The sequence below is a fragment of the Crocodylus porosus genome, unplaced genomic scaffold (assembly GCF_001723895.1).
Source record: "Crocodylus porosus isolate Cpor-Errol unplaced genomic scaffold, CroPor_comp1, whole genome shotgun sequence".
Classification (NCBI taxonomy): Eukaryota; Metazoa; Chordata; order Crocodylia; family Crocodylidae; genus Crocodylus; species Crocodylus porosus.
This window is the reverse complement of record NW_017728949.1, coordinates 44,193,856-44,212,958: the sequence shown is the minus strand read 5'-3', so window position 1 is coordinate 44,212,958 and position 19,103 is coordinate 44,193,856. Positions and strand designations below refer to the sequence as shown.

At 41.1% G+C, this 19,103-nt stretch overlaps 1 protein-coding gene across 1 annotated transcript in view; it reads left to right on the top strand.

The window, feature by feature from the left end:
• The window catches only part of UBR3 (ubiquitin protein ligase E3 component n-recognin 3 (putative)), a 239,638-nt gene that overhangs the window by 80,941 nt on the left and 139,594 nt on the right, over positions 1-19,103 (top strand). Inside the window, exon 18 of the mRNA XM_019553730.1 lies at positions 4,263-4,404. Coding sequence (XP_019409275.1) covers positions 4,263-4,404 — 142 coding nt within the window. The remainder of the gene's footprint in view (positions 1-4,262; positions 4,405-19,103) is intronic.

Sequence of the window (19,103 nt, the reverse complement as noted above, 5' to 3'; positions counted from 1 at the left end):
ATCCATAGATGCTTCTCGAGCAAATCCCGGGACGTCATTCTCCCCTTGTACTCGGCCTGGGTTCCACAATTCAAAAAGGATGTGGAGAAGCTTGAGAGAGTCCAGAGGAGAGCCACGCACATGATCAGAGGTCAGGAAAACAGAGCTTACAGTGACAGGCTGAGAGCCATGGGGCTTTTTAGCCTGGAAAAGCGTAGGCTCAGGGGTGATCTGATGGCCACCTATAAGTTTATCAGGGGTGACCACCAGTATCTGGGGGAACGTCTGTTCACCAGAGCGCCCCAAGGGATGATGAGGTCGAACGGTCATAAACTACTACAAGACCGTTTCAGGCTGGACATAGGGAAAAATTTCTTTACTGTCCGAGCCCCCAAGGTCTGGAACAGCCTGCCATCGGAGGTGATTCACCTACATTGAACACCTTCAAGAGCAATTTGGATGCTTATCTTGTTGGGGTCCTATGAACCAAGCTAACTTCCTACCTTTTGGGCAAGGGTCTGGACTTGATGATGTTCTGAGGTCCCTTCCAGCCCTAATGTCTATGAAATATATGAAATACATAACCTTTTATTCTTGAACTGAGGAATGTATTTCTGGAAGCCAAAGTAAACATGAATTACAAAAAGCAATTTTAGTTTTCCCAAGGGCAGTATTGCAGTAGTCTGTATATTGAAATTGTCTACAGTTTCCTTTTATTTCTATGGGTATGCCTTGGTATATGACCATTGATTAAAATCCTTAAAAAAATAAACCACCTTTTATCTAATAAATAAATCGCCTTTTTAAAACATTATTTTGAGCAAAAAGGAAATTTAATTTTTGTTGTGATATTTTGTTGTGATTTTGTTGTGACTTCTCCACTTATTCTTTATATGTCTAGATATTATATTAGCATGAGAGAAGAACATGGTCTTACAGCTGGCTCTTTTGTTTAACACACAGTAAAGTAAAAATAAGCATTTTCTGCAAACCTAGAAAAATGTAAAATATAGTTGTCTGTAAATTCCTCTGAAATTTGACTTAGTTTCCAAACCTCTAATGAAAATAGCAATAATGTATTTAAGTCCATAGATATTGGTGTAATACATGGTGCCAACTGTAATTAAGGTTAACTAACATTTTTCGGTTGCCTGTAACTTTACCAAATTTTAACTGTACGAATAGCCTGTCAAACGGTTCAGCCATTTTAGGCTGAATGAAATTAGGGGAAAGAAAAAATAAGTTTTTATAAACAATGATAAAAAAATAAGAAAAATCTAAGAGTTTCTAAGTGTGAAGTGCTTGTGTTTCTACATTGCTGAGCAAGAGCTAGAAATATGACCGTGGAGGGGGTCATCCTGTTGTAAGACTAGGGTGGCAGTTGGTCCTGTTTTATACTGAACCATCCTGTTTTTAAACCCTTTGTCCCCTGTCTGTTCCTGAATGAGGAATGAACAGCAAAAAGTCCTGTTTTTCTGTTCCTTGGTGGAAATATATGTTGATTATTTGTCCTGGTTGTTATGTTGGCTGTGCCTAGAGGTGGTGCACAGCCAGGAGGCGAAGGGTTTGGAGCCAGCCCTGGAGGGAGGGAGGTGGTGGTCCCGTCCCTTGGTGCTGATTAGCCAAGGGGCCTGGTGGCCCCACCCTCACTCCTGATTGCCTGAGTGGGCCCGCTTCTTACCAAGGGGCTGTCCTGTATTTTGGGGGTGTATCAGTGGCCACCCTATGTAAGAACTTTTGCTGTTTGCCATCCTTGTTGAATATTTATCTAGGTTATATGCCGCTGAGAAACTGAAACTTAGATATTCTTAGAGGTTTCTTAGAGCTTGACAGCTAAATATTTCAGAGAACCTATCCTGGGCATTCCCCAGCCTGTGGCTGTAGCTTTTGAGCAATACTTTTCTTTTAATTGCTTCACCTGCCTGTGGTGCTGGTTACAGGACCCTTGTCACATGTGCACACCTAGTGATACCTAGGAAGTAAGAAGGGGATATGCAAAGAGTGGGAAGCAGTGGCTGTTTGTGCTTCAACCGCTTCATTGTGAAATCCAATAGGATTATGTTGTAAGCCCCCTGTTCTTGACAATTTGACTTCTCTTCCTGTTGTCTTTACTTTTTAACCTTAGTTATCTCTGCTGTGCTGATATTCTGTTGTATTCTTTATTCTACTCTGACTTATCTTCCTCCATTACTTTGGTATTTGAAGTCCTATCAATGCCATATATAAAATTGCTTTGATTTATTTCAGCATAAATCTCTTCCATGATTTCATGTATCATCTTCAGTATTGTAATATCTTTTTATGTGGCTTCTCTGATGTATGTACCTACAGATATTGCTTCTGACCTTTTTTAGACCCTGTCTATATGTTGGACTTTAAATCAATATAAACCCAGTTGCACCAATGGAATGAATATGGCAGTACTTACTCTGCATTGAAGTGAGTGATTTTAAGCCTATTGGCTAGGGACAGAAATTACACATAAATTGGTATAAGTACTCAGAAAATGGTTCAAAACTGTAATACAACAGAAGTTCAGTGCACATAAACCACTTTCAAAATGGCCAAACCAATTTAAGATAAACCTGGATGGATGTAGATTTAGACTTCATTGATCTAAGTTAAATCAGTTTATTGAGCTTCTGTCCCAGGTCTTCTCTAAATTCAAGTTAACTCACAGTCCCCAAGCATCCCAGGATGCTTTGCACCTCCCCCACAAATCCTCCCCCCTAGGGTGGGCTGGGTAGCCTTGGTCCAAACTGTGTGTTCCAGCTGAGCAGGGAGGCATGCTTTAGCTCCCCCTGACTTCTGACCTTGGTCACTGCAGGCATGTGGCTGCATTTCTGGAATCAAAAGTGAATGTCTGTTCCTTTGCTTATTGGTTTAGTCTAACCTGCAAAGCTTGAATTGATTCAACCTTGGGCTCTTTGACTGCCTGTACTGAGCCATTAGGAGTAATTTTATATTGGAACAAGTTACATTGGAGCAGTACTTGTGTATGAAGTATTTTGGTGAATCTCCTGCTGTCTTTCACGCAACATTGTCTTCTCCTACAACTGTCTGCTCCATTTACTGTTGTTCTGTTCTGTGACCAGATGTCACTTGTCTGTTTAGATGCTGGCATACGGACAGATTCTGCCTTTTTGTGTTTATACACTATGGTCAGCGCTTTACTAACATATTCTATTGTCTATTAGTCCATAATCTATTTTATAATCTGTAAAGTATTGCATGTTCATTGATGTAAATATTTTAATTTTATGGTAGTGTTTGAGTGATGTTGAAGCTGTCCTGGTCAAGGAAATATGGAGAGGCAAGGATTTTTATGGTCACTTGAAGAAGAATGAATGTACTGTATTTGGAATGTACTTGGTAGTCATGTTGGTTTGAGACAAGAAAACATACAAAAAACGAGAACTCTTGGTTCCATAATGATAATACCTTTTATTAGATCAACTGGGAAATCGTAAGAAAATTGTCCTTTTCTGCAAGCTTTCCTGGTTAAAGGACTTTGCTCCCAAAAGCTTGCAGAAAAGGACAGTTTTCTTGCAATTTCCCCGTTGGTCTAATAAAAGGTATCATTTTGGAACCAAGAGTTCTCGTTTTTTGTATGTCTGCACTGTATTTGAAATTTTGTCTAAGCCTATCTCAACCATTCATGATAAAGGATATCACCCACAAAAATTCTTGCTTCTCATTTTAATTTATGCCATTTTGTAACTTTGAAAATGCACCAATATCAACATTAGTTGGTTCAAGTACTGAACACACAAATCTGAAGAGAATTCAGAATTTAAATAACAGGTGTTGCAGATGTCTAAATAAATTAGTTTCACTTTCAGATATCAAAGCTTAAGTGCCTGTCTTCTGAGGCACAACTTAAAAAAAATTACACATGCCAATACATATTACAGTAGTGGTCAGCAGGAAATGCAAAATTTGCTTAAATGAAAAGATAATTCTTAAGTGTCTTGTTCTGTATGGTTCTTGGAAAAATGAAAAAGGTGTTCTTAAAAACCACTGTCAGTATTTATGTTTTATAGATTTATTCCAAAAATAATTCAGAGATGTTGAATCCTAGTACTAATACTAAGCAGCCTTTGTCAGTCTCAATCCATAAACCACTGTAGTTTGCAAAACCTTGTTTAACAACATGATACAGAAATAGTGAGCAAAAGAAAATATATACCTATAAACTCATAGCTCTGAGTGCTTTATAATGGAGAGAATGTTTCAATTTTCATTACTATAGTCTTTAATATAAATATTGTTTATTTTAACAGTTTAAAACAGAGTGGAAAATTCCCTGGAAACCCCTGGCCTCCCTACAAGAAAAGAACACCATTGCATCCAAGCTATCAGGGTCTCACAAAGCTTTTGCACTGTAAAACGCTGCACATTGTATTGTTCACACTTCTTTACAAGGTACAATTAAAGTTTTGGCTTATGATATCAGGACGTATTATTTATTTTTTCATCTTAAAATATTTTTAAATATATGGATTTTTATACTTTATTTACAATATTCGGTTCATATTTGTATCAATGTTGTGACTTTTGTATTTACTATAAATATGCATGGTTTGAATTTTTTTTAATGGTACAATGGTAGTGGCATAGAACAGCATTTCCTCTGTTTTCAAATGCTCCTTTTCCTTGTTCCTTTTTAACATCTTACAGTTTTTAAATTAAGTGATTGCCTGAATTCAAAGATGTGCAGTATTTAAATGTGTTCAGTATTTATTTATAAGTGCATGTGAATATTTTCTGATACCTGTTATGTAATTTGTACATCTATTAAGCCAGGTAATCTAATAGGCAACCTGTTCTGTTACACTCCGAGGGATTCTGCCAAAGCCATTATTAGGCTTGATATATGACAAATTGTACCACAATGTTTTCTGGCTTTTGTTTTGCTGCTTTTTCTTTCTTTTTTTTAAGTCATGAGAAACATTGAAATCTATAAAAACTCTGTTCTCCTAGATCTTCTGTGATGATTATGGTTGACCTTTCCAGGTCACTTTCCAAAGAAGCTCTGACTTTCAGAAGTGATGCAGCCACTCATTCGTCCATACTAATTAATTCGTCAGCATCAGAAGTTGTTCCCTTCTCCATCCCCCCACTTGCTTCTAAAATATGTTTAATTTTGCCTGCTCCTTTAAGAGAGATATACTTCTTTGGCTGAAAATATTCACCAGAAGGGGAAGCTTAGATCCACCTTTTTGCTTCTAGAAATATCATCTATTTAAAAAAAAAGATTAGTAAGGAAATAAACTGCTGCTAGAGATAAAGGACTGAAATACTGGTTTGGTTTGAGCCAAGTAATTCTTTACCCTGTGCAAACTTTCCTCTTTGCTTCTGCTGATATGTACTCCTCTTCACCTCTACAGCTCTTGTGCTGTTTTGTTCCCACCTTTCTGCTAAGTAATGAATGCTAATTGTTTTGTAGTTTTGGTTATTCATAAAAAAATGCCAGTTCTTTCATAGCCTTTCTTAAAAATGAATTTTTTACCCATTTTTTTTTCAAGTGAAGTGACCAACAGCCCATGTACCACAAGCTTGGATTTAGATATAAAGAATGGTGACTAGCTTTATTTGTTTTAGCAACATGTGCTCCACCTTCATGTTAGAATACCTTTCTTTTTTTTCCTGAAGTTCTATTCAACTTAAAACATGTTAAATATTTTTATCTTTACTAAACAATAGACTATGATTTATATAACTGCTATTGCAGAGATCAATGTAAGTATAAATACAAGTATTCAACTGCATTTTTTTCTTTTGCCCATAGTAAAATAAGTTATAATTATGGATAAAATAGAATTAAGAGAATAAATTATTGGTAAAGGCATACATCCTACTCTCAGGGGAACTGATTATAGGCAGGGCTGTTTGAACACTACTTTTTACTAAGATTGTTAGTTATAACATACTGTATTTTCAGTTGTTGGCAGTTTTGCCAAACTTTAACCACTGGCTGAAATTTTCCCCATTGGGGGTCTGCCTCTGTCTCAGGCTGAATTCTGTCCATCTGTCTTACAAAACACTTCCTAGAATGTCTGTAGGGAAAATACATTATGTTGTCCATGTTAAAAATCCTGGCGGCCTTTTCTTTCGGAAGAGTTCTGGAGCTCCCGGATCTTGGAGCAAAGGTTTTTATTTTGGAGGGAAGGGTAAGCTTTGTGTCAGAAGATCTGCCTGTACTGTGCTTGCTTGTGAAAATCTGCACACATTTGGATGAATTATAAGATTTTGAAGTATTGCAGGTCGTACAAGCTCAGGACAGATTTGCTAAACCTTTGTAGCCAAAATCTCAAGACAGTCATGCCACACTGAGCATGCTGGAGACTGTCAGTCTGTGTAGGACTTCCTCTGCAGGTGCAGTTCCTGCCTGCTCAGAAATGATTTAGGTCCTGCACCAAAATTGAGGTTGTCATTTCTGTGCTGTCAGTGTCATCCCTTCATCCTTACTTGCAGACAGTTGGGGTGCATGAAGTTGCTTGATGTGAATTCAGGATGGACAAGAACCATATTGGTCAGTGTGGAGCAATTTGGGGCAGGTGCTTGAATGGGAGGAACATTGGAACTGGAGGTTGATGACAGGGCTGAGTTTAAGTGGGACTATGAGATTAAAGGTAGTGGAGCTGGGATTGCCAGGATAAAGACATTGGTATTAAAATTTAGGGACTGGGAACAAGGTGCTGAGTCATGGTGTCAGCAGACTGAGTTCAGATCAGGACCTGGTGAAGGAGACTGTGGTATAGATGGATGTAATGATTTTATTGATATGAAAGGATACTAGGGCAAGCTATAGTAATATTAGTATAGCAAAACCACTCCAACTTTAAACCTGCTTTATTGAGGGTAAAACTTAAGGAAATATATTAAACTTTTATTGCTACAGGATCATGCAAACATAAGAGTTAGTGGAACAGCTGATGCACACTCCTGAGCAGCAGTTCCTTCTCTCTTTATGGACAAACATACATTTTAGCCCATGGACTTATACCTGTGGACCGGAAAAAATAAAGGATTTGCATAAAGTCTGAACTCTACCTGCTGCTTTAGATTGGAAGCTTTTGGACGATGTTCTTTCAACACCTCTTTTCCTTTAATGAGCCACTTTAATAAGGCTTGGTTTGAAGTTCTTTCTTCCTATAGATTACCAGTGTTTGATGAAGTTCAGAGCCCTGCATTAATTGGCTAAAAGAATGTCATCCTGCTTTGCTCACTTCTGTTGTCACTGGCAGTTTTTTGTGTCTTGTTACGCTAAGAAGCTGCCAAAAATCTAATGAGAAATGCCTCAATATGAGTGGCTACAGACTCTCAACCTGCTTTCCTAATTAGAATATGCAAATATGCTTTTGCTACGTCAGTGAGTGACAGAACACTGTGCATTGTAATTGTTTCCATGGGCTGACTTAAATGGCCTTTTCTGTCCACTTTTGAAGGCTTTCTAAGCCTAAGGCAGGTTTGATTCCTTTCAACCTTTGAGACCACAGAAAAAGTTAAATTTACATGATTGTTCTAATAAGTCTAATGTATTCTGATTGGCATAAGCTCACCACTTGGTTTTTTGCATTATTAATTCTTCTGACCCCTGGCACAGGCTGCACGTGCATAGGTGGCACACACCCTATTTTTCTCTGATTCTAAGATCCATCTGGCCTGAGGTTAAACTGAATTGGCTGGAGGAATTTAAACAGTTCAGTCCTCATTTAGCTAGCTATAAAAGACTGGATGCGAAACAATGATTATTATAAAAAGCTTAATGCTGCTAGTGTTAAGGGTTATAATTTGGTCTCCTGGCATCTAAATTGCATTTAAAACTTGTTTTAAAATTTATTGCAACAGATTCTAAACTAAATATAAGTAGGTTCTTTGTGAAAGGAAATAAATGTGCCTGCTTTCTCTTTCTTTTCATGTAAATTAAGGTTCTCACAATGTCATTTTAAATCAAAATATTTCCCAGAGGAAGGTCATTCTGGATTTCCCCTGAAAACTCTTCTGTCTGTGATTTTGATCAGTTCTCCCTCTCCGGGGGGCAAGACATTGTTTCTTTTCTTTTTCTTTTTGCCTGAGTTGATGAGCGCTACAGCTCAACTATCCTTTTTATATGTTAGTTGCTTTCATGTTTCATTTCTGAAGTCTTTTGAATTTTTTCCTCTTAAGGTAAAAACTGAAGTAGAGCTGGCATCCTTGGAAATGCTTTTAGTTTGGATGCTTTTTGTAGGGGTGTCAATTGGATTGTCTTATTCCGTACATTTTCCTGGGCCCATAAATAACTAATTTGAAATTTTTCATGGCTTTTGAATTTGCATACAACGAGGAAGGAGGGTATGAACTGAAACTCTCATTTATCTTCTTGGCAGATGAAGAGACTGTTTCTTGTCAACAGTGTAACAATGGGTAGGTCAGCAGGTCACTAGGGAAGATGTGCCATGATGGAGTCTGGGGAGTGCTGTACTCTCCCATCCCCCACCCCCAGTGCCCTGCATCCTGCATTTCCATGCAGCAACCTTGGTTCTGGCAGTGGAGAGGGCATAGCAGCAGTGACTGATTTGGCAGGACCTGAGTGGTAGCAGCTCATGGCGCAGCAATGGGTAGAAACAGGGTACTGTTATGGGGAGACAGGCGTGTCAGAGTAAGCCCCTTTCACCTTCTTTTTTTGCCACTGAAAATCATTGCTTAAATGGCTGCTTGACCTACATTTTTGCAGTAAAAAAGGGAGGTATCTTCACCCTCAGCAGTGAACCTCTGGCCACTGCTCTTACACCTTGTACTACCACTACCCAGGGCATAGAACTGTCCCTGATGGTCTGGACTCTTTTTTATAAGACTGTAAAGTATCCAATTCATGGAGCATGGTGACTGCTAATTACATGAGGAGAGGCTAAGAAACTGTGTCTGTCTAACTTGTTTTACTTAAGTTGAAGTTGAGGTACCTGAATAGATTTAGAGGTTTTGCCAGATTTAGCTGCCGTTGTTCCCTTAAAACAAACGAGGACTTTATCTGGTAATAATTCTAAGACAAAGACTTGCTCTTAAGTAGTCTTACTGGAGACAGGCTAAATCATCACTAAAGAACAATGATTTTGCAGTGCCGAGATTGAGGTGAAATATGTAAAAGACATAATCCAGCCACCTTTCCCCACCAAGTATGTTGTGAACACTTGTATGGCATAGCAAAGACTTTTTTTTCGACAAGACACCAGCACCAACACATGGCATAAAAAGCTGATTTTTAGACAAAAGTATCTTTGTTTAAGAAATGTTAGGCGAAGCCTTAGACTGGGCTTGCCACTTAATAGCTTCTTGTAATGACACCCATTGCAACGTCAGAGGCTCTGCAGATAATTAAGATCTCAATAAGCTAGTATCTAATTTTGCTAATCGCCAAAGGCAATGAACTACTTATATTAACTTATAGTTTCTACTAACGTTTATCTACTAACATTTATAGGGTTTTTTTTCCTATTGTCTAACCTAAAAATCCTTTGCTGCAAATGGCGCTATTTATTCCTGTCCTGTCCTTGGTGGACATGAAGAATAGAACATCTGTGTCCATTAAATAATAGCTTTAAAAATATATATATTTCAAGATTATTATGTTCTCCCTTAAAGTAATCTCTTTTTTGGACTAAACAAACCCAGTTAATTCAAATATTGTGTACAGGTCATGTTTTCTAAACCATTTCTCATCTCTGTTGTTCTGTTCTTCCAAGATTGTCTACATTTTTCTTAGTGTGATAGACAAAATAGTACATGATGGGCGTGTCTACATAAGATTCCTTACTATGCAGCTGACTAATTGATGGCATGGTAAAGCATCGCTATTTACATGTGCCGATCCTTACTGTGCAGTAAATTAGTCAGTTGCGGAGTTAATTTGCTACCTGCAAATTCAGGTAGCAGATTAACTGTGTGTTAATGACTCTGCAGTATCCCATGTGTAGATGGCTGACTGGGAGCATATTTGCTCCTAGTCTGCCTGGGCAGCAGGGGCTAGGAGAACAATCCCCTCCCCTAGGAGCTGCCTGCTGACAGGGTGGGCTCAGAGCTGGGACTGGGACATTGTCCCCCTGCCCTGGCAGCAGGCAGCTCTCAGCTCCACAATAGAAGCAAGAGCTGGGGATTGAGCCCAGGCCAAGAAAAAGTTCTCCCTGCCATGGCAGCAGGCAGCTCCCAGTTCTGCAATCGTAGTTGGTAGCTGATCAGTGTGGGGACCACCCACATGCCTCCTGGTGCTATGGGGCTTCTGACTTCCCACAGGAACAGGGAGCTGAGCAGCACCAGGACTGGCCATCTATGGGTGGGACAGTGGGAAGTGAGCTGTTGGCTGGATCGGCGATCTGCACGGTTAGTTTGCAATCCCTGTCTAGCCAGGGCTTCACTGCTCCCTGTCTGCCCCCCCCACACCCTGGTAGTATAGCTTCCAGCTACCCTCATCTGAGCAGGGAATTCTCGCCCAGCCAGAGGCTTGCTGCCTTACTGGCACATTGGAGCAGGGGGCTGGGACTTGGCCTTCCCCCACAGCTGTTTCCTAGCCTCCTGCCCTGATCAGGTGATTGGGGTACAGTTTGGGAAGGAGGTGAGCAGCCCTCAGTGGTGAAAGAATAGGTTGGGGACTATTTAGAAAAGCTGGACATATAACAGTCCATGGGGCTGGATGGAATGCATCCGAGGGTACTGAGGGAGTTCGCTGATGAGACTGCAGAGCCACTGCCCATCATCTTTGAAAACTTATGGCAATCAGGAGAGGTCCCAGATGATTGGAAAAAGGCAGACATAGTGCACATATTTAAGAAAGGGAAGAAGGAAGATCCAGGGAAGTACAGATCAGTAAGCCTCACCTCAGTCCTGGGAAAAACCATGGAGTAGATCCTCAAGAAACCCATTTCTAAGCACTTGGAAGAGAAAGTGGCAATTTAGGAACAGTCAGCATCATGAATACCGCATACCCCTGGAGGCTTGGGGGGCATGGCGACCGCCTGCAGGTTGCAGTGAGCTTCGGCAGGCAGCCCTGGTTGTGTCGGTGGTGGGGGCAGGACAAGTGGGGAGCTCTCACAGGCAGCTGCAGCAGTATCAGTGGGGGTTGGAGGGGAGGGTGAGTGCTGACCCGCAGACGCTGCTGGTGGTGTTAGCAGTGGGGAGTAGTGGTGGTGAGCAGCGACCTCTTGCAGGCGCTGCCAGCAGGGTTGGCAGTGCTTTTCGCAGGGGGTGCACTGCCAATCTTGGGGTGCGTGTGCACCTGCATACACCCCCTAGGTGTCACCAATGGTCAGCATGGATTCAGCAAGAGCAAGTCATGCCTGACCACCTGATTGCCATCTATTGATGCCTGGATGTGGGCAGACAAATGGATGTGATATACTTTGACTTCAGCAAGGATTTTGATATGGTCTCCCACAACATTCTCACAGGCAAGCTAAGGAAGTATGGGCTGGATGAATGGACTGTTGGGTGGATGGAAAACTGGCTGGAGCATCGGGCTCAGAGAATAGTAATCAATGACTCGATGTCTAGTTAGCAGCCGGTATCAAGTGGAGTGCCCCAGGGGTCAGTCCTGGGGCTAGTTTTATTCAATGCCTTCATCAACCGCCTGGAAGATGACACAGAGTGTACCCTCAACAAGTTTGTGGATGACACCAAGCTGTTGGGGAGCAGTAGATATGCTGGGAAGTAGGGCTAGGATTCAGAGCGACCTAGACAAATTGGAGGATTGGGCCAAAAGGAATCTCATGAGGTTTGACAAGGACAAGTGCAGAGTCCTGTACTTAAGATGCAACAATCCTATGCACCAGTAGAGGCTGGCTGGGCAGCAGCTCTGCAGAAAAGGACCTGGGGGTTACAGTGGACAATAAGCTGAATATAAGCCAGCAGTGTGTCTTTGTTGCCAAGACGGCTAATGGCATACTGGGCTGCATTGGTAGGTGTGTTGCTAGTAGGTCAAGGGAAGTGATTATTCCCCTCTATTCAGCAGGGGCCAGTTGTGGAGTACTGTGTTCAGTTTTGGACCCCCCACTACAGAAAGGATGCAGACAGATTGGAGAGAGTCCAGTGAAGGGCAACAAAAATGGTGTAGGGGCTGGGGCACATAACTTAGTCTAGAGAAGAGAAGACTAAAAGAGGATTTAACAGCACCCTTCGACTACCTGAAGGGGGGTTCAAAAGAAGATGGAGCTAGACTGTTCTCAGTGGTGGCAGATGACAGAAAAAGGAGCAATGATCTGAAGTTGCCGCAAGGGAAGTTTAGGTTAGATATTAGGACAAATTTTCTTACTAGGAGGGTAGTAAAACACTGGAACAAGTTACCCAGAGACGCTGCAGAATCTCTAGTCTTGGACGTTTTTAAGACTGGCTAGACAGAGCTTTGGCTGGGATGATCTAGTTGGGGCTGACCTTGCTCTGAGCAGGAGGTTGGACTAGATAAGCTCCTGAGGTCCCTTCCAACTCTAATTTTCTATGATTTCTGTGATTACTTGTCTTAACCTCTCAGTTACCAGTATTCCTAGGTTATGAAATGTTCTGAACCTACAGTTGCCCCTCTGATTATTGTGTTTAATAGGCCCCAAAGTACTTATCCCCCACATTTTTGTCTAATTCCTGTTTTGAACCTTTGTATACTTTTGCCCTCTGTAACATACTGCGCTATTGAGCACAGAAGTGATTAGCCACTTTAATCTGAAATCAGACAGAAAGGGCAGGACAGCACCCTAGAAACCAATTGTTTCTGAGAGGCATGAGCTTTTGTAGGCAACAGCCCACTTTGTCAGATTCTAGGAAAGCGTCTTAGCACCTGACAAAATAGGTTGTTGCCTCTGAAAGCTCATGCCCCTCTGAACCATTTAGCCTCTAAGGTGCTATGTACTCTGTGGTAATGAGCTCCAGTACTACAACTGAAGTCTTAAATATGTCCCGTTAATACATCTCAAAATGACTCTTACTTCTTTACCGCAACAACACATTGATATTCATATTCAAATTGTGGTCCACCATAGGCTCATTTCTACAGTACTGTTGCCTAGCCAGTTATTTGTATATTTGATTTCCCTTTCCAAAGTACTTCACTCTTGTCCTGTCTGAAAGTGATTAGATGAAATTCAGTAAGTTTCTCAGATTATTCTTAATATTTTGGATTCCGTGCCTGTCTTCCAGGAGGCTTACAGTGCTTTAGCCCAGTAATTCTCAACTGGATTGCCAAGGCATGTTGGAGTACCTTGAGAGCCTTTCAGGAGTGCCGTGGCATGCCACACAACATTGTCAGTGTTAAGTGTTCAAACACAATTCACAGGATAAGCCCAGAGATTTCAAATAGGAATCCTCAGAGTCAAAAGAATTCTGATCTATTAATGTCGTTCTGATTTCTTTGCAACAGAAGAACTGTTCTTTTATTTTTCTGTAGTCAAAAATCAAGTGGAAGCTAACAGCTGACATTTTCCAAGGGGTGCCTTGAGTCTAAAAAGGTTCTAGCTCTAGCCCCTCATTTACAGATTTTATAAGAGTATAACTTTCATGAGTCATATTGCTAGTGTAAATATTGAGTTGTCCTGGACCCAGGACAGACCATTGCAGGCTCGCACTTGATTTGCCAGTCTCCCAAGTCTTTAATTTGCCAGTCTCCCACTCCCAAGTTGATAAATACTTTTACTGCAGTTCATAGCACATATTATATTTTACACTATATGTCTTTTAGTTGGTTGTATTCTCATGTCAAATGGACCCATGTCAAAAATTTGACTGAAGTCAACATATAATTTGGTTCCACTTTTTCCCATTCACTAGACCAGTTACCCCGTCAGAGATGAAAATTGAATTGGTTTGACATTAGCTGCTGCTTATAAAATTCACATTGCCTGTTGCTTACTACTTTATTATCCTTCAGGCACTTAAATTGATTGTTTAATAATTTTTTCTTGCATCTTCTTGGGTATCAATATGAGGCTGACTGGTCCATAATTCCCCAGGTCCTCCTTTTTAATGATAGGTGCTACAAGCCTTTTGCTGTCCACTAAGACCTCAGCTGTCCTCTATTATTAGTTCTTGAAGATAGTAGCTAAAGGCAACGAAATTGCATCATTTAGTTCTTTAAATATTCTCAGATGACTGTCATCACACCCTGCCGATTTAAATCCTTCTGACTTACCTAAATATTTTTAAGACTTTATTTTTTGTACAGTTTTTTAAAATGTTCAGGTCATTTAAGAACTTCTGACGTAGCCATGTTGGTCTCTTAATACACTTTATATCTTTCTCTTGCATTGGGTTAATTTGCCAGTCTGCCTTTAATTCTGCTTCCTTTAGAAATTAGACAGGGTAGATTTGAACCTTATAGACTAAATCACAAATGCATAAGCTTTCATAAGCAGTAGTGTATGTTATCAGATGCTGTGAAGAGACTGCCAGAAGAAACAATTCTAAGTGGAAAGCAGTGATTAGAATTTAAAGGATAGGGAAGAGGGAAAGTAAAGGAGTGACACTGCTGGGCGAGGGGAGGTGGGTAGGAGAGAGGGGGGAAAAACAGTGCATTGAAGGACATAGGGTTATAAAAGCTAATCTAGGTAATGAAGTAAGACTCTAGTCCTGGTTTAAACCAGTGGTGCTCAACTTTTCAGCCTCAGGCGTGGATCCCTCATGGGGTTAGGCCCCTGGAGCCCACATTGGGTCCTGCAGTGTCTCAGCCTGGCCCCAGGCACCCAGTTTGGGCTCCATGTGCCAGGACTGGGCCTCGTGCTTTCCAGATCCCACACCACTGATCTATTGCAGAGTGTCATGCTCTCTAGCCCATTGCACTCCCCACAGATTCAGAAATTTTGTAGCAGGGAAGGAGGAATTAACAGTATCAAACTTCTGGATTTGTAGGGAGCCTGGTGGGCCAGATGACATGGCTCTGCTGATTGGGCATTGAGCGCCCTAGCTTAGACCAGTGGTTCCAGCCTTTTTTGTACCATGATTGATGCTTCATAGGACATTACAGCACCGCTAGGGACAATTTAATGCTTGGTCTCCTAGGTCGTGATGTTGATTATCTCATTTCTTCAGATGGGTCTTCACTGTGTCCTGGAATCTCTTTTTTGTCCACCTCTAGAATGGTGACCAGATTGGTGAGTTGGGAGGATAGGATCTGTTCTGGAAGCTGGTTGTTAGGCATTCCTACAATGTCCAACAGCTGGTGCTGTATAAACATGGCTTCAATGCTGCTGGTGTTTGCTTGAGCCAGAATACTGGTGTTTGGTTCTTTTTTCCTTCCAAATAATGTGGGAGATTTTCCAAAGACATTGCTGATACTAATGTTTCAAGTGTTTTCAATGTTATTTTAGTTTCACACCCATACAACAGGGTAGGGATGACAGCAGTCTGGTAGTTGAGAAGTTTGGTTTGGGTCCTGATGTCATGATCATTGAAGGTAGTGCTGGGAGATCTTAACTGGTCTTGAACATTGTCGTCTATGTTTACTTTTTTTGGAAAGGTGGATATCTAGGTAGAGGAAATGCTTAACAGTTTCCAAGGGTTGGCCTTTGATTGTAACGTGTGCAGTAGCAGCTGGTTATTTTGGGGTAGGCTGGTAAAGTATCTTGGTTCTTGTGAAGTTGACAGTGAATCCAAGATTTTCACATGTTTCACAGAAGCAGTCAAGAGTCTGCTCTTCAGTTGAATGGGCACACAACACAATCATCAGTGTACTGAAGATCAGTAATGGAAGTGTCGGTTAGGGAGTCCCAATGTGGTTTCAGACCACAAAGAGGTACAGTGGTTAAGATCTTTGTTACTAGGTAGCTGCAGAAGTGCTGGGAGCAACACCAAGATCTTTACATAGTCTTCATTGACCTAAAGCCCTTGATTCAATCAACAGAGAGGCCTTGTGGAAGATCCTGATGAAATTTGGATGCCTGCCAAAATATGTTACCATTATCAGAGTTTATAACAGTATAACAGCAAGCATCCTAAGCAATGGCTTGGAAATGTACCCCTTCACTTTTAGAAGTGGAATCAAACAAGGATATGTAGTTGTACCAATATTTTCCATCTATATTGCAGCTAGTCCACATCTCATTGCTGATAGATTTCTATCTGAAGTCATCACCCAGTCTTGCACCCCCTAACATGATCCATTCTGCGGATGATTTCTTGTTCCATAATTTCCCATTCAAGTTTTTTTTAAAGTTTTGTTGCCAAAAACAGCTGCTCTGAGGTTAGTGACCGAACATCTAGGGAGGTTAAAGTGTTCTGCCACAGGCTGGTATGCCTTTCTGGAACTGATGTCAGATCAGTGTTCATTCATATAGGGATCGCCTCCATCTGTCCAGTGTAGACAGCAGAGGGGCAGATGACATGTATGACATGATAGAGGCACAGGTGAGTGAACCTCCGATATTATAATTCAGTGTTATTTGATGATGTCATGGTTAGTGTTGATGCCAGGGGCACAGCTGGCATCTGGGTCTGGAGTAAGGTCTGGTGTCTTTATAAAAAGGAGTTAAGCTGTCTGTTGTTGGAGAGATGCCATTTGAAGCTGTGGGGATTATTAAGCCAGGACAAGTTTGTCCCCTGTGGCTACCTTAATGTTTGTCATTTTCCAGGAGGTCATTAATGATGTCTCTAAGGTGTTCTAGCTGGGGGCTGTCAGTGACCCAAAGGGATTCTGTTTCCTTTGTCACAGTTGGTATTGTAGCAGGTCAAAACTGGGATATGATTTTAGAATTGTATTGTAAGTATAGGAATCCATGCTACTGGTTCTTAAGGTGTGCATCCTGGTCAGTGGAATCAGAGCTGGTAGGATTGTGTAGAACTAGGTTTATGGCTCGTAATCAGTGCTTATGGGGATGTTGGTGTATGGAAATGTAACATCTGTGGTAGCTAATATGGCGTTAGCTAGAAGCTTGTAGATGGAAACTAATTTTTTCAGGAAATCTGTGGTAAATTTCAAATAGCTGGAAGTTCCCATGGTATATTGGAATAGGTTTGTGTCAACATAGAAAGAAATGCCTTTGTGATGGTGCCAGTAGCAATGGGGCATCCTAGTTTGTGGATCTTGGGTAACAATTAAACATTGCCCATTGTGGGCTCTCAGAAGTGGAAACATTAATCCTCTCCTGTGTTTCCAGAGGTAGCTTCTTTCAGAGTTTACTTAATTCCTTCTGGTATTGTGCCATGGGGTCCCCAGTCAGAAGTTGGTAAAACTTTGTATTAGAACGTTGTCTCTTGGCTTTCTGTATGCATGCTGTTTTGTCCATGCCAGTACTGGTACCTTCCTAATCAGCCTGATGTATCAGGGCTGTTTTTAACGCAGAGTGTGGTTTTCCATTCCTCAGGATTAAAGTGGTAACATAAATATCATTGGTTTTTGGCAATCTCAGAATGCGTATGGAGGTGAAAACAATTTTATATACACATCCAAATAGGGCTGCAACCCTTAGGTAGAGTCCAGGAGCTGCCCTTCTTGGTCTGTGCTGGGTTGGTCATTGTGTAGCTTTTCATAGAAATAGTCCCTTAGTCTTGTGCAGCAGAAAAAAGCCTCAAGGTTTCCATACAGCTGTACAGTTGTGTAGCGGGGCAGAAAGAAAGACCGCAACATAGTATAGACACTTCAGCTGGGCTGGGAGTGGATAGGTTGATAATACTCCTGTGGATCATAGGGTTGTTGTTGTAAGTTGGGAAAGTTTTGCTTCCTTCTTTTGTAAGGAGTGAAGGTGTTTGTGTTGGACTTCATGGGTGGATGCAGAGATCTCCTCTTTGTATATTGTTCTTATGTTTGGATGGTTTGTCAGTTCTGCAAGCCTGGTGTTGGTCTGTTCCTGTTTGATGTATAGATGGTTCTTCAGTTTCTCAAAGAGAGTAAAACACAGCTTGTCAGAATAGGCTGTATGGCCTGTAGAACAGAGTGGCTTGGTCACATGGAGCTCCTTGGAGATGATACTCATCTGCTTGCATCCACTTAGCAAGAAGATATCTGAGCATACCCATAAGCAAGTTGCCATGCTTGTGAGATTCATCAGGCAGGCTTCTGCTCCCTGAGCAGTTCCTTAGCCAGCCCTAGCATTAAACAGAGTTGAGGCTGGGTCTGCCTCAGTGAACAGTGCTGCAGGTGGCTCAGGCAAGGGATGACTTTAAATAAACAAAGCAAATAAACAAAACTTGTTGTTCTGTCCTGGACACTGGGAGGTGTCCCCTGTGGCTCTGGCCTTCACACAGCAGTCTTGCTGGACACATCATTCAGCTCACCACTGCTTCCTCACTTTTTCACTGTCTGTGCCTCTGCTTTCTGAGGGGGTTTAACTCCCACTGAGCTACTCCCTTAGCAGCAACAGCTGCTGCTACTCAGCAGGGGTGGCTGACTCCTAGTAAGAGGACAGCTCACACTGTCGTACCTAAGCATGTCATTTTCATTAGAAATCATAAGAAATAGAAGTCCTTTTCCCTTCAGAATCCTTCCCCTGAGACCTTACCTCCAGTTCCTCAAATTTGTTAAGTTCTACTTTTTCTGAATCCATTGTCTTTTATTCTATTGTTCTTTTTCCTTCATTTTTTTAGAATCATAAATTATTGTTTTGTGGCCATTTTTCATTCTAATTACCTTCCACATTAAGGTTCTTAACAGGTTCTTCCTTAGTAGCTTCAAATCTGAAATAGCTGCTATACCTTCTGTGAAACAAATGATTATTCCAAACACTTTCTAAGAACTTCCTCGAAAGTTGTTTTCCTGCCATGTTGCTTTAAAAAAATTATCTGGGTAATTAAAATCTCTGTTATCACCCATCTTTCCAATGTTTCTTATAACCAGGGATCCTGTTTTTCTCTGATTTAAAAAAAACCAAAACTAATTTTCAGTTAAAAAGCCCCTCAATTCATATTTTTCCATGATTAAAATGAAACACCACTATATATATAGATATATAGAAATCTATAGCTATCTAGACATAGATAGCTATAGATTTATTTTAGTGGTGTTTCATTTAAATCATGGGAAAATGTGGATTTGGAGTTACTTTTTTTTTTTTATAACTGTCATGGGGTCACATAGAGGCCCCGTGATTGTGAGGGTGATTGGCAGAGCTGCCAAGCACCCAGGCAGCTCAGGTGCCTGGTTGCCAGGACAACCAGGTGGTCACATGGCCGGAAGAGGG